General features: G+C 46.2%; 1 protein-coding gene across 1 annotated transcript in view; it reads left to right on the top strand.

Moving 5' to 3' along the window:
- The window catches only part of LOC142740909 (F-box only protein 36-like), a 56,795-nt gene that overhangs the window by 24,634 nt on the left and 6,213 nt on the right, over nucleotides 1-25,948 (top strand). The window contains exon 3 of the mRNA XM_075850333.1: nucleotides 11,887-12,059. Coding sequence (XP_075706448.1) covers nucleotides 11,887-12,059 — 173 coding nt within the window. The remainder of the gene's footprint in view (nucleotides 1-11,886; nucleotides 12,060-25,948) is intronic.

Raw genomic sequence — 25,948 nt, 5'->3', positions numbered from 1 at the left:
GGAGCACAGCGGGCAATCCTGAAAGAGATGAGAAAGAACTCTGAAGACTCTACATACTGCAAAAAATCTCTATTCATGTGACCACTATGAAAAGAACACTAAACAGGAATGGTGTCCATGGAAGGATACCACGAAGGTAGCTGCTGCAGTACAAAAAAAAACATTACACCCCATCTCAAGTTTGCTCAATACAACCTGGATGTTTCACAATGTTTCTGGGAAAATATTCTATGGACTGATGAGACAGAAGTGGAACTTTTTAGCACAAATGCACATTACTGTGTTTGGATGAAAAAGAACACAGCACACCAACACCAAATCCTCGTCCCAACTGTGAAGCATGGTGGAAGGAGCATCATGGTTTGGGGCTGCTTTACTGCCTCAGAGCCTTAACACCATGTGATCATTAAGGGAACAATGAATTCAAAGTTGTATCAAAACATTTTACAGGAGAATGTAAGGGCAGTCCACAACCTCAAGCTGAAGAGATGTTAGGTGGTGCAACAAGAGAGTGACCCAACGCACACAAGTAAATCAACCAAAGAATGGTTGAAAACAGTACTTTGAACAGGGTAAGTCTGGTAGATTTGTTGGGAAAAAAATAGCTAAACCTGATAGCACATGAAATATCTCAGTTATAAGGGATGAAAATAACTCCTTGGTCATTCAATCGAATCTAATTCTGGATGTGTTTTTTTTAAGTATTTCAGGTAAATTTATTTATAAAAAACTGATTATTCCCAGGATCATTTGGATGAATACTTAGATAGAATCTCTTGTCCTGTCTTGTCAGAGGCAGATAGGAGTTTTTCTTGATGCTCCTATAGATTTTGTGGAGGTATAAATAGATATATTAGCAGCTACATCAAATACTGTTCCTGGTAATGATGGTTTAGATGAGGAGGTGTATAAAAAAATAAATATATAAAAACACCCTTGCAGAACATCTGTTAAAAGTCCTTTTAATGAGGCAATGGAATAGAAATTCTACCATTGTCATTGTGGGAGGCAGTGATAATTCTATTTCCTAAAGAAGGAAAAGATCACTTGGCTCAAGAGTAGCATTGCCCATTTTTTTTCCTAATTTCTGACGTATAGTTGTTAGCTGGAAGCCTGGCTGGAAGAATACAGAAAGTTAATCGATCCCTCGATAATGAAGAACTGTGCGGGTTTATGCAGAATTATTCACCACGGATAGCCTGATGAATACCTCTGTTCGAGGTCGAAACGCGTGGCTTCTGTTACCACCTTTGTGACACATGTTTCATTACACATGTCTTTTTTTAATGAAATACATTTCCACTCATTGTGATACTCTGCCTCGACTGGGAATTTGGTCCAATCCTTCACACTAGCGCAGGAGCGCCTTCTAAAAAGAGAGATTATTTTTTTTCAAAATCTCTTGGAACCTCTTCTCTACATCGACTCCCGCTGATTCTCCAGCCGCCGGTGTCCACTGTGAGGGCCAGCAGACTGCCTATATACGGAGCATCAAGGCTCCATATGCTTGATGATTGCGTTGTGCCGACCACCTAGCACAACTCCAAAAGGTGAGTGTATTCCACACATACACACCAGTGCTATAATTGACCATCCTGTTTCTGCGGCATTATCCCAGAGGAACGCTCTGTGTCTCTCTTTTTTCCTTATATACCAGCAATCTCATATGAAAAATAAACCCCCCAGGATAAAACAAATATATCTATGTTTGGAAGAAGAAAAGGGTGGGTTACAACTGCCTCATTTCAGGCTGAAATTTCTGGCTGCTCAACTTAGATATACTTTGAAGGGTTTGTAATGCCATTCTTTCAGGGAATGGTAAAAAATATAAAAATGCATTTAACCTTATGGAACTGTTGGAAACCGGAGGCTTAAAAAGGGAGGGTGTTTTGTTGTGATGATTTGTCATATTGTCAAGCACATCAATATGCCATGCAGCAGATGATTTAGTGCGTGGACAGTTACCTCAAAAATTCATATAACCAGATCAGCAAACGTAGCTACTTAAAAATTAACTTTTAATCATTAGCATTAAAAAAGTATATATAGAGACTAACAGGACAAACAAATAACTAAAATATGGGTTGTCTATTCGTTATAACAACCTGCAAAAAAAACGAGTCCTACCCATTGACAGTGTGTCACAGAAGTAATGCAAAGACCGAGGGGTATATGTCTATTCAATGACCACCAATTCAATGGATCTCAATATTTGAACATGATAAAATCAGCAATGTTCCAATCCAGATGGGGACTTTTGGTTGACTATATTAATGGTGGAATGCAAATGAAAGGGATGAGATGGGTGGAAAAAGACAAAAAGTGATAGATATTGTTTCCCTCCCATCTTTAATTTTTTTTTTCTCTCCCTTAAGGCTTCATTCACACGACAGGGTTTCCCGTTCGGGTGCCGGCCGTTCATAAATCGGCCGGCACCCGGCTGCATTAGGAATAATAGACCCCTAATGGGGTTATTCACACGACCGATTTTTTTGACGGCCGGTAAAACCAGCCGTCAAAAAATAGGACATGCTCTATTTTTGGCCGGGTACCCGGCCGCCCGGCTCCCATAGAGGTCTATGGGGCCGGGTAATACACGGCCATCACCGGAATGTGTCCCGAGTGATGGCCGGGTTTTCCGTGGCTTGCACTCTATCTCCTCCTCCTCACAGCGCAGAGTGCATGTGAGGAGGAGGAGTTGATGCCATTCGGACGAATGGCTACGCTGTACACTGTGTGGCAGGGCCGGGGTGTACAGCAGGTGGAAGGGAGTGCTGCGCTGGCTCCCTTCCCCTGCTTGTTAAAAGCGCCCTGGCCAGGCGACACCTTCCATGGCGCCGCTAGCAGCTGCTGCTGCTGCGGCTGCTACTACTGTAGCGACGCCACTATAGCAGAGCAGGGAGGTATCTCCCCGCTCTGCTATGTGCTAGCTCCATTTTAGCTCCCTGAAGGAGCGGAATCCCCGTGTGTTCAGGGATTCCGCTCCTGGACAGAGCGCTTGATGTCTCTGTCCATATCTGGGCAGTGACATCAGGGGAAACTCCTGAAGCGGAATCCCCGAACACATGGGGATTCCCCTTCAGGAGTTGCCGCTGATGTCACTGTCCAGATCTGCCCGGCCCGGAACGGATGCAAAACTTTATGCAAACCGGCCGGGCAAAATGGCCGATTTTACCGGCCGACACTCGGGCTCGGGCGGGACCCGGTCGTGTGAATCCCGCCTTAGTGTGGAAGTGGGTTGTTATTAAGGGGATTTTATTTTATTATAATCATGGAGTTGTAAATGACTTATTATATGCATAAACTTAAATAAAGAAGTAAATAAAAAAGCATTGTTGAAAAAGATTTGTGTTTTAGGATAGCAATGTCAGAGTCCAGACCTTAAAGTTTATGTACACCTTTGAATTGGAATTTATTTTTTTTTTTAATAAAAAGAAAAAAGATTAGTCAGTGTGATTAGTGAAACTTTCTAAATCGTTTTTATTAAAAATCATTTTTACTTTTTTAGATGCAGCTGCGCTGTATTCTCTAAACAGAGCAGCTGTATCATTCGCTATGACCAGAACCCATCAGTCCCGCGGACCCAGGGCCGCCATCAGGGGGGTATTACTGTTACTCCCGTCAGGGGCCCGGCCACATGGATGAAGTAAAAGGGGCCCGCCGGGCTGCCGTCGCCCCCCCCCCTCGGACTGTTGCCCCCCCCTCGCAACGCTCACGGGCCCCCCTCGCAACGCCCGCGGCACCCCCCTAGCGACACCCCCCTAGCGAGACTCCCCTAGCAACACTCGCGGCAGCCCCTGCATACCTGTTGTAGCTTCACTGGAGGGGAAGATGCAGCATGTGCTGAAGCTGCGTGTGGAGATCCCGCCCCCCAGCTCCTCTATACTGCCGACAGGACATGCAGGCTGGTGAGTATGTTCCCCTATCCATTCTGATTCCCATCCCCCTGACCCCATTTGTAGATTGTATAAAGTTGGTTAAAACGTTTTTTTGTATTTTTTCAATTTCCTAGCGCTTTTTTGCCGCGATTTTCGTAATCGCGGCAAAAATGGCGCAGTTTTGCCGCGATTATATAAAAATCGCGGCAAAACCGCGTGATTTGTGCCGCAATTACGAAAATTGCATAAAAAAAAGATACAAAACATGAAAAGTGCTGTTAGGCTATATTCTCACAGTGCGGTCAAGTCACGTTTTTTTGCAAAAATTGTGGCAAAAAAATGGGATTTCACCGCACTGTGTAACTAGACTAAGGCCTTATTCAGACGGCCGCATTCGGTCCGTGACATACGGAGCGTGTATCGGCTGTATCTCACAGGCTGACCACAATTCATGGTGCCGGACTCCTAGCATCATAGTTATCAGTGTTGCTGGGAGTCCCTGCCTCTCTGCGGGAATACTGTCCCATACTGTAATGATGCTTTCAGTACGGGACCGGGGACAGTATTCCCACGGGAAGGGAGGGACTATGATCATAGATAACTGTGATGCTAGAAACCCGGCTCCCTGAACTGTGGTCGGTCCGGGAAATATGGCCGATACACGGTCCTTATATCACAGACCGAACATGGACATCTGAATAAGCCACTTACTTGCCTCCTATTTTTGGTGCGGATTGTGCACCGAAAATTCACTACAAATGACAATATAAGGCCTTATTCACACGAACGGGTTATACGTCCGTGATACTTATTACGTCGCACGGACTTATGTTAGTGAATGGGGCCGCTCAGACTGTCAGTGAATTTCACGCAGCGTGTGTGCGCTGTGTAAAACTCACGACATGTCATATACTTGCCCGTGTTTCGCGCAGCACACACCCATTGAAGTCATTGGGTGCGTGCAAATCGTGCACGGCACACGGAAGCACTTCCGGGTGACGCGCGTGATTCGCGCTACACAGGGCCGCCATCAGGGGGGTATTAGGGGTACTAGTGTAGGGGGCACGGCCAAACTTAATTGAAAGGGGGGCCCGGCAACTGCCGCGACTTGCCTTTGGTAGAAAAAAACAGGCCCCTGCAATGGGGCCTGTTCTTTTCAGCAAAACAATGTCGTGAGCTGCGGGCCCCCCTCTCGTCAAACACCGCCGTGAGCTGTGGGCCCCCCTCTCATCACCGCCGCAAAACACCGCTTGCGCGCGCGAACAAGCGCAAGCTCGCACCCGCGCGCGCATGACCGCGCCCACGCGCGAACGACCAGGCGCGCCGCCGAGAGGGAGGCGGTGCGCCCGCAACACAAGTCCGATCTACGGGGAAGGACAGCCACACAGGGACAGCGGCGCACAGTTTACTTACCTGCTGGCCCGCCTCCGACTCCGCCTCCTCGTCCTCCGCCTCCTCGTCCGACTCCGCCTCCTCGTCGTCCGACTCCGCCTCGTCCTCCTTCTCCAGAGCGTAGCTGCGTAAGGAGAGGGGGAGGAGTCTAGTTGTTGCGCGGCGGCAGGAGTTCTACGATCCCCGCCATTTTCTGGAGTCTGGAGGTCAAGGACGACATCTGGACCGAAGACATCGCCTGAAGAGGACTGGAGTGGGAGCAGCTCTTCTGACACGGTGAGTAAAGTGTCTCAAAGTGCTGTTTATGTATGGCCCTGTTCACACAGAGTATTTTGCAGGCCGAAAAAATCTGCCTCAAAATTCCTTAAAGAATTTTGAGGCAGATTTTGACCTGCCCACACTATCTTGCCGCGTTTTTTGGTGCGTTTTTTGCCCGCTGCGATTGAGGACAGCAGACAAAAAACGCAGCGAAAAATGCATTTTCTGCCTCCCATTGATTTCGATGGGAGGTCAGAGGCGGAACCGCGGCAAGAAAGGACGTGCTGCTTTTCCTTTTTTCCGCGACTGGCTCCCATTGATTTCAGATTAAATCAATGGGAGGCGGTTTTGGAAGTTTTTTGGTGCTGATTCTGACGCAGTGTCCGAGTCAATATCAAGGCCCAAAAACTCTGTGAACTGGGCCTTATTGTTAGGGCTTATTCAGACGAACGTGTAATACATCCGTGCAACGCGCGTGATTTTCACGTGCCTCGCACGGACCTATGTTACTCTATGGGGCCGTGCAGACTGTCAGTGATTTTCACTCTGCTGCGACTGTAATACGCTGCGGATTTTCCACAATAAAATGTGTTGCATAAAATCCGCAGTGTTCATGCCTAGTGTGTTCCTACCCTAAGGCCGGATTTACACGAGCGTGTGCTTTTTGCGTGGCGTTTTGCGCATGCAAAAGGTCCATAACAGCTCCGTGTGTCAGCAGCGTATGATGCGTGGCTGCGTGATTTTCGCGCAGCCGCCATCATTATGACACTCTGTTTGTATGTTTGTGGCACGTGGTGCTTTTCTGTTTTCATTCATAGTTTATACTGCTGCGGAAGTGCTGGGCGTGATTTTCACGCACCCATTGACTTCAATGGGTGCGTTATGCGCGAACAATGCACAAATATAGGACATGTCGTGAGTTTTACGCAGCGGACACACGCTGCATGAAACTCACTGACAGTCGGCACGGCCCCATAGAGTAACATAGGTCCGTGCGAGGCGCGTGAAAATCACGCACGTTGCACGGATGTATTACACGTTCATCTGAATAAGCCCTAACAATAAGGCCCAGTTCACAGAGTTTTTGGGCCTTGATATTGACTCGGACACTGCGTCAGAATCAGCACCAAAGAACTTCCAAAACCGCCTCCCATTGATTTAATCTGAAATCAATGGGAGCCAGTCGCGAAAAAAAGAAAAAGCAGCACGTCCTTTCTTGCCGCGGTTCCGCCTCTGACCTGCCATCGAAATCAATGGGAGGCAGAAAATGCATTTTTCCCTGCGTTTTTTGTCTGCTGTCCTCAATCGCCGCGGGCAAAAAATGCGGCAAGATAGTTTGGGCAGGTCAAAATCTGCCTCAAAATTCGGTGCGCAGTTCGCGGGTGCGCATGCGCGGGAGTTTGCGGGTGCGCGCGATCGGTCGCACGGGCGGCAGTGTTTGACGGCCCCCATGACGACCCCCATGCTACCCAGGGCCGCCATCAGGGGGGGTATTATGGGTACTGATGTGAGAGGCCCGGCCAAACCTAATTGAAAGGGGGGCCCGCAGCTCACGACATTCTTTTGGTGAAAAAAACAAGCCCCATTGCAGGGGCCTATTTTTTTTTTCTACCAAAGGCAAGTCGCGGCAGTTGCCGGGCCCCCCTTTCAATTAGGTTTGGCCGGGCCTCTCACATCAGTACCCATAATACCCCCCTGATGGCGACCCTGGGTACCATGATATGGTGCTGGACGGAGTACCGTTAACAGGCGGTGCCACAGTAGGGGGGCCCAGAAAATTTAGCTGTAGGGGGCCCTGAAATTCCTGATGGCGGCCCTGCGCGGACCTGACGGGTTCAGTGTCAGCGGGTCCTGCGTGTCTCTGACACGCAGGATCCACATGTAATCTATCACATCTAAGTGTCTCTGACCCTGAACCTCTGACACTGAACCCGTCAGGTCCGCGGGACTGACGGATTCAGGACTTAGCGAACGATACAGCGGCTCTTTTTAGAGAATACAGAGCAGCTGTATCTAAAAAAGTTTAAATAATTTTTGATCAAAACTATTTAGAAAGTTGCACTAATCATGCACTAATCACACTGACTAAACTTTTTATAAAAAAATATATATAAATTGCCTTTCAAAGGTTTACATATTGTTTAACCCCAAGACAATTGATGAACAAACACATTTGCTGAGATAAATGGTCCAAAATTTCTCCACAACATTGTGCAAATCTTATTTGCAGCTGCTACAGGAAACGTTTGGTGGAGGTGATTAATGCTAAAGGGTGATCTACAGGTTATTAAATTCAAGTGTTCACTTACTTTTTCTCTATGCCCTTTGGATGTTTATATGTGCTCAAAAGATGACATGAACAGTACAACTGTTTGTGTGGTATTAGTTAGATTGTGTTTGTCCACTTTTTTTAGTAATCAATGTAGAAATCCTGGTATTTCCAAAGGGTTGACTTACTTTTTCTTGCAACTGTATAGCTTGACATAACAAAAGCATATTCTGGGCCATGTTTACAATTCCATGTTCAAGTAACATGAAATCATATAAATGTCATACAATATATGAAATGTTACGGGAATCTGTTGCTTACACTGCCCACTTCCTATTTATAAAGGATAGACCTAGACTTTTTGTAAAACACTGAAGGTCCCTGCAATAGTTAATACATGTTGTACTAAGTATGTAGATAACTATCTTTGGGCAGCCATGAACATAAGCAAACAAGGGGTCCCTAATGGTGAATGTTGGACCAACCACTTCTGCACTTACACCTCTTTCTTACTTATTTAGTGCAGAAATTAAGAAACAAAGTTCTTCGAACTCTGCATTGTGCCATTCCTCTATTATACCTCCTGAAAATAACAAATTGATAAATAAATTGACAACCGCGTTTGTTCCTACATACATTGTCAGAACTGACTGTATAGTTTTAAAGTGCGTAGGGACACACCATATTGATAAGGGGAATGGCAACACCTATTTGTCAGTTTATTTATAAATTCCAGGAGAAATAATGGAGGAATGATACAAAGCAAAGATGCCCCAGAGTTATTTAATGGGAAATACAAGCATTTACTAAACTAGATATATCAGAGAGTTGACTGGTTCTATTTAACTAGCCCTTCTCATTGAATTAGAATATCATCAAAAAGTTAATTTATTTCAGTAATTCAATTCAAAAAGTGAAACTCATATATTATATAGATTCTTCACACACAAGGTGATCTATTTCCAGCTTTTTTTCTTTTAATGTTGAGGATTATGGCTAACAGTTAAGGAAAACCCCAAATGTAGTCTCTCAGAAAAAAGCCCAATTTCAAAAATGATTATTAAAACCGAAATGTAGGCCTACTGGAAAGTATGTACAGTATATGCACTCAATAATTGGTCGTGGCTCCTTTTGCATGAATTACTGCATCAATGCGGCGTGGCATGGAGGCGATCAGCCTGTGGCACTGCTGATGTGTTATGGAAGCCCAGGTAGCTTTGATAGCGGCCATCAGCTTGTCTGCATTGTTGGGTCTGGTGTCTCATCTTCTTCTTGACAATACCCCATAGATTCTATATGGGGTTTAGGTCAGACGAGTTTGCTGGCCAATCAAGCACAGTGATACTGTGGTTATTAAACCAGGTATTGGTACTTTTGGCAGTGTGGGCAGGTGCCAAGTCCTGCTGTAAAATGAAATCCGCATCTCCATAAAGCTTGTTAGCAGAGGGAAGCAGGAAGTGCTCGAAAATTTTCTGGTAGACAGCTGCGTTGTCCCTGGACTTGATATAACACAGTGGACCAACACCTGCAGATGACATGGCTCCCCAAACCATCACTGACTGTGGAAACTTCACACTGGACCGCAAGCAACTTGAATTAATACCTCTCCACTCTTCCTCCAGACTCTGGGACCTTGATTTCCAAATGAAATGCAAAATTTACTTTCATCTGAAAACAGGACTTTGGACCACTGAACAACAGACCAGACCTTTTTCTCCTTAGCCCAGGTAAGACGCTTTTGACGTTGCCTCAAGGAATGCGACAGTTGTAGCCCATGTCCTGGATACGTCTGTGTGTGGTGGGGTGGCTCTTGAAGCACTGACTCCAGCCACAGTCCACTCCTTGTGAATTTCCCCCAGATTCATTAATGGACTTTTCTTGACCATCCTTTCAAGGCTGCGGTTATCCCTGTTACTTGTGCAACTTTTTCTACCACACTTTTTTCCTTCCTCTCAACTTCCCATTAATATGCTTCGATACAACACTCTGTGAACATACAGATTCTTTAGCAATGTCCTTTTGTGGCTTACCCTCCTTGTGGAGGGTGTCAAAGACAGTCTTCTGGACAACTGTCAAGTCAGCAGTCTTCCCCATGATTGTGTATCCTACTGAACCAGACTGTTGGACCATTTAGAGCAGGGGTCTCAAGCACGCGGCTCGCGGGCCGCATGCGGCCCCTGGGGCTGTCATCTGCGGCCCGCGGGACACAGCCGCTAGTATAGGCTCTGCTCCGAGACTCTAGAATTCCCTGACATTGCTGTCCACATATGAACAGCGATGTCTGGGGCTTCCCCAGAGCCGGAGTCCCGTGCAGAGCGCTAGTACAGGCTCTGCTCCGGGACTCTGTGGAATTCCCTGACATTGCTGTCCATATATGGACAGTGTGTCAGGGTCTTCCCCAGAGCGAAGTCCCGGGCAGAGCACTAGTATAGGCTCCGGGACTCTGTGGAATTCCCTGACATCGCTGTCCATATATCGACAGTGTGTCAGGGTCTTCCCCAGAGCGGAGTCCCGGGCAGAGCACTCGTATCGGCTCTGCTCCGGGACTCTGTGGAATTCCTTGACATCGCTGTCCATGTTTGGACACATGATGTCTGGGGCTTCCACAGTGCCGGAGACCCGGGCATAGCGCTAGTATAGTCGATGTATAGTATATACATCGACAATGATGTCAGGGGCTTCCCCAGAGCAGGAGTCCCAGTGATGTCAGGAGCACAGCTGGAGTCCCAGGTAGAGCCTACTAGCGCTCTGCCCGGGACTCCAGCTCTGGGTTTGCCCCTGACATCTCTGTCCATATATGGACAGTGATGTCAGGAGCAGAGCTGGAATCCCAGGCAGAGTGCTAGAAGCGGCTCTTCTCTGGGACTCCAGCTCTGGGCAAGCCCCTGACATCACTGTGGCAGCATCTGCGGAGGGCACTGTGGCAGCATCTATGGAGGGCACTGTGGCAGCATCTACAGAGGGCACTGGCAGCATCTACAGAGGGCACTGTGGCAGCATCTACAAAGGGCACTGTGGCAGCATCTACAGAGGACACTGTGGCAGCATCTACAGAGGACACTGTGGCAGCATCTACAGAGGACACTGTGGCAGCATCTACAGAGGGCACTGTGGCAGTATGTACAGAGGACACTGGCATTATCTAGGGGTGTGTTGCATTATCTACAGAGGGCACTGTGGCATTATCTAGGGGTGTGTTGCATTATCTACAGAGGGCACTGTGGCATTATCTACAGAGGGCACTGCGGCAGCGTCTACAGAGGACTCTGCGGCAGCATCCACAGAGGGCACTGCGGCAGCATCCACAGAGGGCACTGTGGCACTATCTAAAAAAAAAAGGGGCTGCCCAATCTTGACATGTGTGTCTGCCAAATGCTGCTTAACTGAGCCGCCGGACTGCATTTAGCGACACTTAAACCCGAAAACTGGATTGTTGAAATAAGCACGTGGAGAAATATCTCAAATTTTAAACCTAGCGATATTATAGTAATGTAGTATTATTATTATAGTAATATAGTGTTATAGTAGATCAAATAACTAATTGATTAACAATAATTTTGCATTGTATCAAATTTGAAAGTAATGCGGCCCGTCAACTTCCCATTTTTTCTATATGTGGCCCACTTACCCGGCCAAGTTTGAGTCCCCTGATTTAGAGGCTTAGGAAACCTTTGCAGATGTTTTGTGTTGATTAGCTGATTAGAGTGTGAAACCATGAGTTTACAATCCTCAACTTTTCTGAGAGACTAAGTTTTGAGTTTTCATTAACTACTAGCCATAATTTTCAACATTAAATGAAAAAAATGCTGGATAATATGAGCTTAACTTTTTGAATTGAATTACTGAAATAAATTAACTTTTTGAAAGTACTTTAAAGTGATCTTTACCATACAGATGTATGCTCATTGAACTTGATTTTTGTCATCCACTAACAAAAAGCACATTAGTGGGTCAGGGTGAGGGTAACCTTTAAACACTACCATATCAATATATAATTTATTAAGAACATGCTTCTTTCTCTGAAAATGTTTTTTCCTTGTCTCAGTTTCATGTTAAATTATTAACAGTGTTGCTTTTTTAACTATGTAGGAGCATTAGAAAAGATATTTGGCAAGGACACAATGGAATATGTATTGAATTTGTGCAGAGGACAATTTGATTTCATTGTTCGGATACCTAATAGTATCAAGATACGTATCTTATCATTTCTTGATACACAAGACATTAAGCAGCTGTCAGAAACATGCCAAGCTTTCCAGAAGGTAAGTTGCAAGCTAATGGTGTTAAGATGTTGGCCTTCTAAATGTCACGTTCTAATAAATGTAAACTATTTCTTCTCAGAACAATAGCCACACTAGGTACTATAGAGGTCCTCACTAAATGTAGAGCATTGGTTCAATAATAATAATAATAGATTCTAGCAAGTCCACTAGGGGCCACTATATTATGCATTTTTTTTTTCTTTAACTGTGCATTTATTGAAAAAGATTATTTACATTAATACAAAAGGAGAAAGAACAAACATATAGCCAAAAGAATGACAATCAAATTAGCACTGAAAACATATCTATCAAATATAGGTTTAAAACAAAATATAAAATGGTTCATTAAGCAGGCAATAAATATCCACTTCTAGTTTTATAAAACAAAAAAGTAGGTCCACAGAGAACACTTATAACAAGATATAGAAGAGAGGGGAGAAGGACACAGAGTGAAGTTGAACTCAGATCTACTTCTAGGTCCCATTCTCTCAAACTTAGCAAAGGAAGGGAGCGTCTAGTATTGTTTACAGTTTATATGTAAGGGAAAATACATCCCAAGGGTCACAAACAGCTGAAAAATCCTCTATCGGACAAGAACCATCGCAGTAAGATGTTTCTTGAGTACAAATCAGGAATTGTAGGTGGTATAGGTTGTTACCAACATCGGCAATAAGGCATCTAGCTGCCGTAAAATATGTAAGAGAAGTGCCAGGGATTTTTTCCTGAAAGGTGTGTGTGGGGGGGGGGGGGGAGACGGACATTAATCAGGAATGCCATGGAGGTATACATTTTCTCTGTGGATCATGCAGACTGAAGGTTTTGCAGTCCCCTCCAAATAGTTCGTCATGTGTTAATTGAGATAACCCTACCCAAGCAACTCTCCCAACGCTGCATATAAGAATGTCTGGGTAATTGATCAGGTGAGGGATCTAGCAGTATCGAATAGATAGCCAAAATTAGGTCTTTAGTAGAAGCACCTGAGTTAGGGTAGTGTAAGATGAGTGAGTAATGAAATTTGCTCTGCGTGGGAAGGGAAAATTTATCCTGCAAACTATCAAAGGAAAGTATTTTCCTGGTAACATGGTCCACTATATCCGTAAAGGTAAACAGAAACCATGGCCTAAACAAGCGCGCAGTCTGACTATTAGGGAAATGTGGGTGAAACAGGAAAAATGTCAAAGGTGAGTTCAGGGAGGAGAGGGGGAATCTCCTGGAGCAACACTTCCAAATGGCACATGTATGCTCCATCAGGCCTAAAAGAAAATGGATAGGAGTGGAGTACGGATTGTTCCACCTAAGAGAGTTCGGATGAGCAGGGGCTAGCCAAACTTTTTAAATTTCCATCCATTTAGTATAAGACACCATAGTAGATAAAGCTGGGATACATCTTAAATGGGAAGCCCAATAGTAGAAGAGGAGGTTTAAGACCGCAAAACCCAACGACTCCCTGCTAGCCAGCATAATTGACGTTGCAATTTGATGCCTCTTCCTAGCCCAGATAAATCGTAGTTAGGCCGCTTGAAGGGATTCAGATCACCCGTTTGTGTAGAAATGGGAAGCTTCTCAAACAAATAGAGTAGTGTTGGCAGTACCATCATTTTGACCGCAGAAGTACAGCAAAAGGAGGACAAGGGTAATTTTAGCCATTTATCTAACAAGTTTTGCACATCCCTGTACAAAGGGGGGCAATTTTGCGCATAAAGAGACTGATAAGTGGGTGTCAGATGGACCCCTAAATATTTAAGGGAGTCTGTGTAATGGCAGGAAGGAGGTGAAGGGAAAGTGAGCCCTAATCTACCCACCGCCCTGTCCCTGCCTACTTGCAACGACCCGCCCTAGGCGACGAGGTACAACTGGGCGGCGGTCCCTACGCTGTCTAAGTGCACGGGAAAACAAACAGGGAACACGCAAGGGAAGGGGCAGTAGCCACGGAACGCCACGAGGAAACGGAGCGGCGAACGAACAGTCAGGACCAGGACGAAGTGAGTACACCCGAGCGGGCACGGAGACAGATGCAAGCCAGGGGCAAAGCAAAGCAGGTCAAGCAGAACTGCAGCAAGGCAGAAGCACGGCAGAAGCAGGCTGGAGCAAGCAGCAGTGGGGCCAGGAATCCAAAAGAATTACAAGCACTGAGGGAGAGAACAGGGCAGGTAATAAAGGACAGGGGGCGGAGCTAACTCCGACAGACCAGGCCGCGATAGGCTCTCCCACTCCTGAGCCTGCCACCCTGGTTGGTGGGAGATGGTGTCAGTCGAACAGGTCTGACCTCAGGTGTGGATTGATTAATCCCAGGAGTATACCTAGATGAAGTACCTGGCAGATCCCTAACAGTACTCCCCCTTTTATGAGGGGCCACCGGACCCTTACTAAGGGGACCCGGTTTAGTAGGGAAGAGAAGGTGGAACCTCCTGATCAATACCCCAGCGTGAACATCACTGGCAGGTACCCAAGTCCTCTCCTCCGGCCCGTATCCTCTCCAATGGACCAGGTACTGGAGGGAGCCCTGGACCATCCTACTGTCCATAATCTTGGCCACCTCGAATTCCACCCCCTCAGGGGTGAGAACGGGAACAGGAGGTATCCTCGAGGGGGACCAGGACGGGGAGCAGCGTTTAAGGAGGGAGGCATGGAAGACGTCATGTATGCGAAAGGATGGGGGGAGCTCCAGACGGAAGGAAACAGGGTTGAGGACTTCAATGATCTTATAAGGTCCAATAAATCGGGGAGCAAACTTTCTGGACGGGACCTTAAGGCGCAAGTTCCTGGACGACAACCAGACCAAATCCCCGACGACAAACCGGGGGTTAGCAGAACGTCTACTATCCGCCTGAATCTTTTGTGCGCTCTGGGACGCCTCTAGGTTCTTCTGAACCTGGGCCCAGACAGTGCACAGTTCCCGATGAACATCCTCTACCTCAGGATTATTGGAACAACCAGGGGAGACGGAGGAGAACCTTGGGTTAAACCCGAAATTACAGAAAAACGGGGAGACCCCTGACGAGTTACTGACCCGGTTATTCAGGGAAAATTCAGCAAGGGGAAGGAATGAGACCCAATCGAATTGACAGTCAGAGATGAAACACCTTAAATATTGTTCCAGGGATTGGTTGGTCCTTTCCGTTTGGCCATTAGTTTCGGGATGGAAGGCGGAGGAGAAGGACAGATCAATCTCCAACTTTTTACAAAAAGCTCTCCAAAATAAGGAAACAAATTGTACCCCTCTGTCAGAAACGATATTGACTGGGGCCCCATGGAGACGCAGGATGTGTTTCACAAACAAAGAAGCTAACGTCTTGGCGTTAGGTAGCTTCTTAAGGGGCACAAAGTGGCACATCTTGCTGAAGCGGTCGACTACCACCCACACCACCGACTTGCCCTGAGATGGAGGCAAATCGGTGATAAAATCCATGGAGATATGGGTCCAAGGTCTCTGGGGAATGGGCAAGGAACGTAGTAGGCCCGCAGGTCGGGACCTAGGGGTTTTGGACCTAGCGCAAACCTCACAAGCGGCGACGTAAGCCCTAACGTCTTTAGGCAACCCAGGCCACCAATAGTTTCTGGTAATGAGGTGTTTGGTGCCCAAGATGCCAGGATGACCAGATAGAGCGGAGTCATGGTTTTCCCTGAGTACCCTCAGCCGGTATTGCAGGGGAACAAACAGTTTGTCCCCAGGGACGTTCCCGGGAGCTGCACCCTGATCAGCCGCGATATCAGAAGCTAAATCAGAATCCGTGGCAGAGACGATTATACCAGGGGGTAAAATACAAGCAGGATCCTTCTCGGAAGGAGGATTGGCCATGAAACTACGTGACAGAGCATCAGCCTTAATATTCTTGGACCCAGCCCTATAGGTAACCAAGAAATTAAATCTGGTAAAGAATAGTGCCCACCGAGCTTGTCTAGGATTAAGCCTCCGGGCCGATTCTAGGAAAACCAGATTCTTGTGATCCGTAAGGACCGTTACCTGGTGTCTGGCCCCCTCCAGGAAGTGCCGCCACTCCTCAAAAGCCCATTTAATGGCTAGAAGTTCGCGGTTGCCAATATCATAGTTACTCTCCGTGGGCGAAAACTTCCTAGAGAAGTAAGCACAGGGGCGGAGATGGGTGAGGGAGCTGGTACCCTGGGACAAGACGGCCCCCACTCCCATCTCGGAAGCGTCAACCTCCACAATAAATGGCTCCTCTTGGTTGGGCTGAATCAGCACGGGGGCCGAGATAAAGCACTTCTTGAGAGTCTCAAAGGCCTGGACGGCCTCAGGGGGCCAATGGAGGACATCAGCACCCTTGCGGGTAAGGTCCGTAAGAGGCTTAGCGACGACCGAGAAGTTGGCAATAAATCTCCTGTAATAGTTGGCGAACCCTAAAAAACACTGTAACGCCTTAAGGGAGGCAGGTTGGACCCATTCCGCCACAGCCTGAACCTTGGCAGGGTCCATGCGGAATTCATGAGGAGTGAGGATTTGCCCTAAAAATGGTATCTCCTGTACCCCAAAGACACATTTTTCAGTCTTAGCAAACAGATTATTCTCCCGAAGGACCTGGAGCACCTTCCTGACATGCTCCACGTGGGAGGACCAGTCCTTGGAAAACACCAGTATGTCATCAAGGTACACAACAAGAAAATTACCCAGGTACTCTCTCAGGATTTCATTAATAAAATTCTGGAAGACAGCAGGGGCATTACACAACCCAAAGGGCATGACCAGGTATTCGAAATGACCCTCGGGTGTGTTGAACGCAGTTTTCCACTCATCCCCCTCTTTGATGCGGATAAGGTTATATGCCCCCCGTAGATCGAACTTAGAAAACCATTGGGCTCCCTGAACCTGATTAAAAAGATCCGGAATCAAAGGAAGTGGGTACTGGTTCCTTACGGTGACCTTATTCAGGTTACGATAATCAATGCACGGCCTAAGACCACCATCCTTCTTCCCCACGAAGAAGAAGCCAGCACCTACAGGAGAAGTCGAGGGGCGAATGAAACCCTTGGCCAGGCATTCTTGGATATACACCCTCATAGCTTCACGTTCAGGACATGAAAGATTAAATATCCTACCCTTAGGAAGCTTGGCACCAGGCACCAAATCGATAGCGCAATCGTAATCTCTATGGGGGGGCAACACCTCGGAGGCCTCCTTAGAAAACACATCGGCGAAGTCCTGAACAAACTCAGGAAGCGTGTTTACCTCCTCCCGGGGAGAAATAGAGTTAACAGAAAGACATGACATAAGACATTCATTACCCCATTTGGTGAGATCCCCAGTATTCCAATGAAATGTGGGATTATGCAACTGCAACCAGGGAAGACCTAATACCAGATCAGACGATAATCCCTGCATCACCAGTACAGAGCACTGCTCCAAATGCATGGAGCCAAAGAGGAGTTCAAAAACAGGAGTATGCTGAGTAAAATAACCATTAGCAAGGGGAGTTGAGTCGATTCCTACTACAGGGATAGGATAAGGTAAATCAATACAAGACATCTTTAGAGACATAGCAAATTCCACAGACATGATATTAGCAGATGAGCCAGAATCCACGAAAGCACTGCCCGTGGCAGACCGGCCAGCAAACGAGACCTGAAAGGGAAGCAAAATTTTATTGCGTTTCACATTAACGGGAAATACCTGTGCGCCCAAGTGACCTCCCCGATGATCACTTAGGCGCAGAAGTTTTCCGGCTTCTTATTCTTGCGCCTGGGACAGGTGTTCAGTAGATGCTTGTCGTCCCCACAGTAGAAGCAGAGACCATTCATTCTGCGAAACTCCCTACGTTGTCGAGGGGACATGGAGGCCCCGAGTTGCATAGGTACCTCCGAGTCCTCCATAGAGGGGCGAGGAGACGGGACCTCGGGGGGGATCGCAGAAAAGTCAGAGGGGAGCACACTGAAGCGTTCTAGCTGACGTTCCCTGAGACGTCGGTCAAGTCGTACTGCTAGGGCCATAACCTGGTCAAGGGAGTCAGACGAGGGGTAGCTAACCAGCAGATCCTTCAGGGCGTCAGATAATCCTAACCTAAACTGGCACCTTAGGGCCGGATCGTTCCACTGAGAAGCTACGCACCACTTCCTAAAATCAGAACAGTATTCCTCAACCGGTCTCCTACCCTGACGTAAGGTCACCAGCTGACTCTCGGCTAAAGCAGTCCTGTCAGTCTCGTCGTAAATGAGTCCGAGGGCAGAGAAAAAACGATCAACAGAGGAAAGTTCAGGGGCGTCAGGAGCCAAGGAGAAGGCCCACTCTTGGGGCCCTTCCTGGAGTCGGGATATGATGATACCCACCCGCTGGTTCTCGGAACCTGAGGAGTGGGGCTTTAGGCGGAAATACAGTCTGCAACTCTCCCGGAAGGAGAGAAACGTCTTACGGTCCCCTGAGAACCGGTCAGGTAACTTGAGGTCGGGTTCTAGAGGTGAGGTGAGGGGTACTACTAAAGCAGCGTCACCCTGATTGACCCTTTGGGCCAGGGCCTGGACCTGTAGGGAGAGGCCCTGCATCTGCTGGGTCAGGGTCTCAAGGGGGTCCATGATAGCGTCAGCGTAGGAGAAATGGTAGACTAGGTAAGGGCTTGTAATTATGTACTGGCAGGAAGGAGGTGAAGGGAAAGTGAGCCCTAATCTACCCACCGCCCTGTCCCTGCCTACTTGCAACGACCCGCCCTAGGCGACGAGGTACAACTGGGCGGCGGTCCCTACGCTGTCTAAGTGCACGGGAAAACAAACAGGGAACACGCAAGGGAAGGGGCAGTAGCCACGGAACGCCACGAGGAAACGGAGCGGCAAACGAACAGTCAGGACCAGGACAAAGTGAGTACACCCGAGCGGGCACGGAGACAGAAGCAAGCCAGGGGCAAAGCAAAGCAGGTCAAGCAGAACTGCAGCAAGGCAGAAGCACGGCAGAAGCAGGCTGGAGCAAGCAGCAGTGGGGCCAGGAATCCAAAAGAATTACAAGCACTGAGGGAGAGAACAGGGCAGGTAATAAAGGACAGGGGGCGGAGCTAACTCCGACAGACCAGGCCGCGATAGGCTCTCCCACTCCTGAGCCTGCCACCCTGGTTGGTGGGAGATGGTGTCAGTCGAACAGGTCTGACCTCAGGTGTGGATTGATTAATCCCAGGAGTATACCTAGATGAAGTACCTGGCAGATCCCTAACAGACTGACTGACACTGAAATGGGAAGTTAGCTTTCAACTGTTGCAAGGAATCAGAGGGAAAGTGCAAGGGAAGTGCCTCAGTTTTCGTAGCGTTTACTTTATAACCAGACATACGGCCAAAATTCTGCAAAAGGGCATGACGTTTAGGGAGTGTAGTATGCAAACAGGCAAGAGTAAGCAAAGTGTTATCTCTGAAAGGGACAACTTATATTCCTTGTCGCGAACCTCCAGACCTCTAATGTCAGGATGAGAGCGTATAGCTGCAGCTAAGGTTTCAATAGAAAGGGAAAAAAGGAGAGCGGACAGAGGGCAGCCTTGACGGGTGCCGTTTCTAATCTGAAAGGGACTGGTGGATGTATGGGGAATCTTAATTGTAGACATTGGGTTTGAGTAGAGTTTAGCTAGAGCAGCCAAGAAGGGACCAGAAAAGCCAAATGTTTTGAAATTGGAGAACATAAAGGGCCACTCTAGGCGATCAAATGCCTTCTAGGCCGCACATAGTGCATGAACCAGTAAAAAACAGTAAATATGAGGATCGGTGGTCAAATATGCTGACCTGGTGTAGTTATGCTGGGAGCATAACATCCAATATTACATACTGCAGTAGTCCACCTAGGCAGAATGGTTAGGATTAGGGTTGCAGCACAAATTCCAATCCAAGAGCCGTAGCAGCCTCGATATATATACACTGGAGATCAAGGATAGAAAAGCGGAATATTCCAGGGCTAAGCCGTAGGTTATTTTCTCCGTAATCGTGTCGGTCCGGTGTTTAAACCATGAAGAGCAAAATCGAAGTGGGTTAAAGGGATATTTATTTGCACAGATGAAAACGATGGATTTCAAGGCCGAACTGGCCCCTTCATCAGGTAGGCGCGGAAATACATCTCATTCCTGATGTCTCTAATCGTACCCTGATGATGACACGTGTGCTACCCTTGCTGGAAAAATTCGGGATATAAGAGCCTCTTACACTTGGGGTCACCCTTTTCACCTGAGAGTACATGCCCAGAGAACTACCTTGCCTATCCATGATCATTCTGATATACCGGGCCTGTTCGTCCTTCTCGAGATTCCTCCTATCGACTTGCCTGATTGGATCTCAGCTGCCCTTCTCTTCCACCGTCCGACACCCAACCTGCGGCCCAGGGAACGACATCCTACAAGACCCAGCCGACATTCACAGAGGAGACCAGCTCTCCTTGATGCTGAACAATAGAGACTGTATCGATCTAATAAGACCCCTCCATTTCCAAACAGATCCTCACAGAACTTGAACATTTCTTCAGTACAAACTCTGACCCCACAGTCAGCCCCTTATCAGTAAGGGAGGGGCATAAATGTTTTATCAGGAAGTTTTCATAAAACATGGTTCCCGAGCTAAACGGCTACGTATCCAAAAATCCCAAGACCTTATGTCCCAGATTCAACGTCTTAAAACATCCCACATGACATGTGGGACTGGGACACTCCATGCTCTCGTGGATTCCATCACTCTATTCTAACCCTACTGCCTTGGTTAAAGTAAATGTTTTTTACTCAGACCCCTTTCATATATAAAATGGTACACGCCAGGGTTGCCCCCTCTCACCTCTCCTCTTTGTTCTCTCTCTTGAAACTTTCCTTCGCACAGTACGTAACAACTCTGATATTTTTGGGTTGCCCATTGGCTCCTGTCAACACAGGGTAGTAGCCTATGCAGACGACCACTTGTTCTTCCTTACCATCCCCCACATTTCCCTCCCCAAACTCATGAAAGAACTAAACACATATGGACATTTATCTAACTTTAAAATAAATTTCTAAAAATCTTAGGCCCTTTCTTTAGCTCTTTCTCTAGCTACTCTTTCCAGACTTCATACTAACTTCCCCTTCAACTGGGCCTGTAATGCGATAAAATATCTTGGCTTTTGGCTCCCCTCGGATCTTACACATACTTTTGCATTCAATTCCCTCCCTTATTGACCACTATTAAATAGGACCTCGACTGCTGGCGAACCGTTTTTTTCTCCTGGTTCGGTAGGTGTAATATCATTAATATGAATGTTCATTCTCGTCACTTATACCTCTTTTAGGCTCTACCTATCCACATCCCACTTTCCTTCTTTCAATCCCTGCGACGTGTATGGTCTAAATTTATTTGGCATCCCATTTCACCATGCATAGCCAGGTCCTTCCTATCACACTGGAAAGAATCGGGGGAGGGGGGGTATTTCCAGACCCTTATAAATACCATACAGTAGCACATCTTACGAGAATAATTGACTGGTGCCGTCATTCCTTACAAAAATGCTGGATAACAGTAGAACAAGAGTTTACACCTACAACTTTTTTTAAGCTCCCTTGGCTTATCTCCCCGATTGTCGCTTCCATACGCTCACATCCGACGATTGAACCTATGTTGCATCTTTATTTCCACTTCTTCTCTCAACTGGAACTCTCTCCTGCACCCCTAATCCCTATTTTAGGTAACCCTGATTTCTCTCCCATGTTAGCGGGTGGATGTTTCCATGATTGGATTAAAGGGGGGAGGTTTCAGGTCAGGCACTTTTTGAAACAGTTTTGAAATGAATATCGAGATCCCTGCTCACAGACCCACCTGCTCTACCCCCTTTAGACACGTGGCACCTATCTCAACTTACACATTTTCTTTCTTCACTTTCTCCATCGACACACGGATCGTGCTCTCACTTAATCTAAGGCACTATGTTCAGCTCAGAGTCCATTACAATATTCGCTTTCAGGCATCTTGGACTGCAGAGGACAAATCGGAGATTTTATCTCTGGCTCATAAATCTACTATTTCCTCTAGATATCAGGAAACTAATTTAAAAAATACTCTCTCGTTGGTACAAAGTACCGACAGTACTACATAAGATATTTCCTGCAAACTCCCCTCTTTGCTGGAGATGTGGAGTGGAAAATGGCACTCTTCTGCATGTATTCTGGTCTTGTCATTTTCTCTCCTCATTCTGGAAAGCAATTCATTCCATTATGTCAAAAGTAACTGACTGCACCCTGCCTTATGAACCGGAGTCTACTCTGCTGAATACACTAGTCTCGCGGATTCTCAGGCCTGATCTCCCCTACTATCTAATTCTCTGTTTCCCCCCTTATTTTTTTTCTCTTTCTCCTCCTCCCCCCTTCCCACCCTTCTCCCCCTATTTCTGATTGCTTTTCTTAGCTCAACCCAAACGCTCGATTACACTATTAATTCCGTCGAAACGACGGAACTCCTGCACAACAGAGACAAATAGAAACCTATGGCACCGGATCCATCACCATTGAAATCAATGGTGATGCAAATGGAAACCTATGGTTTCCATTTGTTTCAGTCAGGGTCCCTGACGGGAAGCTCCAACGTAACGTCAGAACGGGACGCTGACGCAGATGTGAACGAAGCCTTATTTGTCATATATAATATACGTGACATATCTTCCTAACTTTTTTAATGTAGTATCACTGTTATGATAAATATGGTGTGATAACCATGGGTCGTGTTGACCTTTCTGCTTTTTTTTTTTGTAATTTTCTTTATGATATTTCTACTGACAAAACTGTAAAACCAATAAAAAAATTTATTGCAAGAAAAAAAAAAGAATTGAAAGAGGTTACAAAGAGTTACTCTTGTTCTGGGGAACCTGTGCTGACCTGCAATACACAACCTATTGATTTAAATGCGTACCGTGTAATGCTTAATTTCCCCCCCTGGTGGCGCTGTGGGAAAATTGAACACTTATTGCCAGGTTTTCCACACAGATACAAGGTGATCGCTGGGGGTCCCAGCAGGAGGACACTTTGTGATCAGCCTATAGTTAAGGGACCCTTCTAACAAGTAAAGAGTGTCTAAAGAGGAGAATCCCTTTAACCCATATATTAAGACTGGATTCACACGAGCATGTTCGGTCCGTAAAGGACGGAACGTATTTCGGCCGCAAGTCCCGGACCGAAAACACTGCAGGGAGCCGGGCTCCTAGCATCATAGTTATGTACGACGCTAGGAGTCCCTGCCTCGATGCGGGACAACTGTCCCATACTGTAATCATGTTTTCAGTACGGGACAGTAGTTCCACGGAGAGGCAGGGACTCCTAGCGTCATACATAACTATGATGCTAGGAGCCCGGCTCCCTGCAGTGTTTTCCTGCCGGGACTTGTGGCCGAAATACGTTCCGTTCTTTACGGACCAAACATGCTCGTGTGAATCCAGCCTTACAGCGCTTACACCAAGCAGTATTTTAGTAGAAAGGCTAATTAAATTAGTGGATGGTTTTAAAGTGATAAAATGTTCAGTTTATAGTAACATTCAATGAATTACATACTGTAAAGTGCCCTTGAATTTCCCTAAATCCATTAGTCCTAAGCTACACTGGCAATATTTATTAGTATGGTCGATGGGACTTGTAAGATTAATAATCACACGATTATCAAATATTGATAAGGGGGAGTGATAACATGAACAAAAGTTTATGTTAACACTCCCCCTGGGGTCATCTACAGCAATTCAGGGACAGGAGGAGGATCACAACTTCTCCTTCTCTCCCTTCATGCTGCTTGCATGTCCCCCACTTGTCCCCCTTCGTTTCCTCCATACAGGCTGAAGTGAGAGCTGCTCTACCTGCTATCTGCTCTAGCTGGAATCTAGGTCTTGATTTAACCCCTTTCGCACCTTGGCGTAAATGAACGCCCAGATGAACAGTAACTTCGCGCACTTGGACGTGCAGTTACGTCCGCGCCTTATCAGTTAACCGCCGCGCGGCGCTACACCGCAGCGGTGGTTAACTGTGCAGGGTGTCTGCCCTGCTCTCCCTGTTGCCGATCAGCGTCATGTCGCCGCTGAAATCGGTAATTAACCCCTTCGATTCAGTGGTCGATTGCGATTGCCGTATTGAAGAGGTTTAGAGCAGATCGGCAACCCCCCACATGCATATGCGGGGGCTGGCGATCCTTATCACGGCAACCAGAGGCCAGACAATGGCCTCCGGGCTGCCATGTACGGAAGCCTCGGAGGAGCAGCCTCCAGCCGATTCTCCGAGGCTTCCTGTCATTGGGACTATCTTGTCACAATGACCGTTAGAACACATTATACTACGTAGGTAGTGTAATGTGTTCTAGCAGCGATCAGAGCTGCAAGTCTAAGTGTCCCCTAGTGGGACAAGTAAAAAAAAGTAAAAAAAAGATAATAAAAATGTTTTTAAAAATTGTAAAAATAAAAGTTATAAGTGACAAACAAAAAATGCTTTTTTTCCTATAATAAGTCTTTTATTATAGGAAAAAAATTAACACGTTAAAAAAAGTACACATATTTAGTATCACCGCATTCGTAATGACCCCAACTATAAAACTGTAATATTCTTTTTCCCGCACGGTGAACACCGCAAGAAAAATAAGTAAAAAAAACAATGCCAGAATCACTATTTTTTGGTCACCACTCCTCCCAAAATATACAATAAAAAGTGATCAAAAAGTCGCATGTACGCCAAAATAGTACCAATACAAACTACAACCCGTCCCGCAAAACAGCTTTTTTGAATGAAAAATAAAGTTATGGCTCTCAGAATATGGGGACACAAAAAAGAATTTATTTTATAAATAAGTGATTTTATTGTGCAAACGCTGCAAAACATAAAAAAATTATATACATATGGTATTGCCGTAATCGTACTGACCCACAGAATAAAGTAAAATGGTAATTTATAGCCCAGGGTGAACGCCATAAAAAAAAAGAATTAAAAACCTTGTCGGAATTTATGGTTTTTTGCTTGCCAAAAAATGAAATAAAAAGTGATCAAAAAAATTGCATGTACCCCAAAATGGTACCAATGACAACTACAGATTGTCCCGCAAAGAATAAGTCCTCACACAGCTCCAGTGGAGAAAAAATAAAAAAGTTCTGGCTCTCAGAATATGGCGATGCAAAATGTGCAGAGTGTTCCAAAAGCGGATAAGATTGGGCGCCATTTATCAGTGCGACACCGGCCACATATCTGTGGATTATTATTTATTTACCCCATTATTATACCCTCTTATTATGCCCTGATGTTCTCCGCGCAGATTACATATGCCCCCACAATATAAACTGAAATATTAGTAAAACGCCAAACAGAACTAACAAGCTAAATCTGCGTGCCAAATGTCGCTCCATCCCTTCTGAGCCCTACAGCGTGCCCAAACAGCAGGTTATGTCCACTGATATGGCGTCGCCATACCCGGGAGAACCCGGTTAATATTTTCTGAGGTATTTGTCTTCAGTGGCAAAAACTGGGCATAACATATAGTGCACTAAAATGGCATATCAGTGGAAAATTTTAATTTTCACTCTGCACCATCCGCTGCACATTAACCCCTTCGCGCACCACGACATAGCATGTCGTAGTGTGGGAGGTGATGTATGGAGCGTCTCACGTGAAAAATACGAAATTTAAAATGGCAAAATCGCTGTTTTTTGGTCACCTTGGCTCTACCAAAAAATTTTATAAAAAGTGCTCAAAAAGTTGTATGTACCAAAAAATGGTACCAATAAAACCGACCACTCGTCCCTCAAAAAAATAAGCTCTCACACCACTCTAGTGACGGAAAAATAAAAAAGTTATGGCTCTTGGAAAGCGGAGAGGGAAAAACGAAAAAGGAAAATAAAAAAATGGTTCAGTTCGGAAAGGGTTAATTACTTTCTAATGAAAAAACATTTATGACCACATGTGGGGTATTGCCGTACTCGGGAGAAATTGCTTTACAAATGTTGGGTG

This window comes from Rhinoderma darwinii, chromosome 2 (assembly GCF_050947455.1).
Source record: "Rhinoderma darwinii isolate aRhiDar2 chromosome 2, aRhiDar2.hap1, whole genome shotgun sequence".
In the NCBI taxonomy this organism is placed as follows: Eukaryota; Metazoa; Chordata; class Amphibia; order Anura; family Rhinodermatidae; genus Rhinoderma; species Rhinoderma darwinii.
This window is presented reverse-complemented; position numbering and strand designations above follow the sequence as displayed.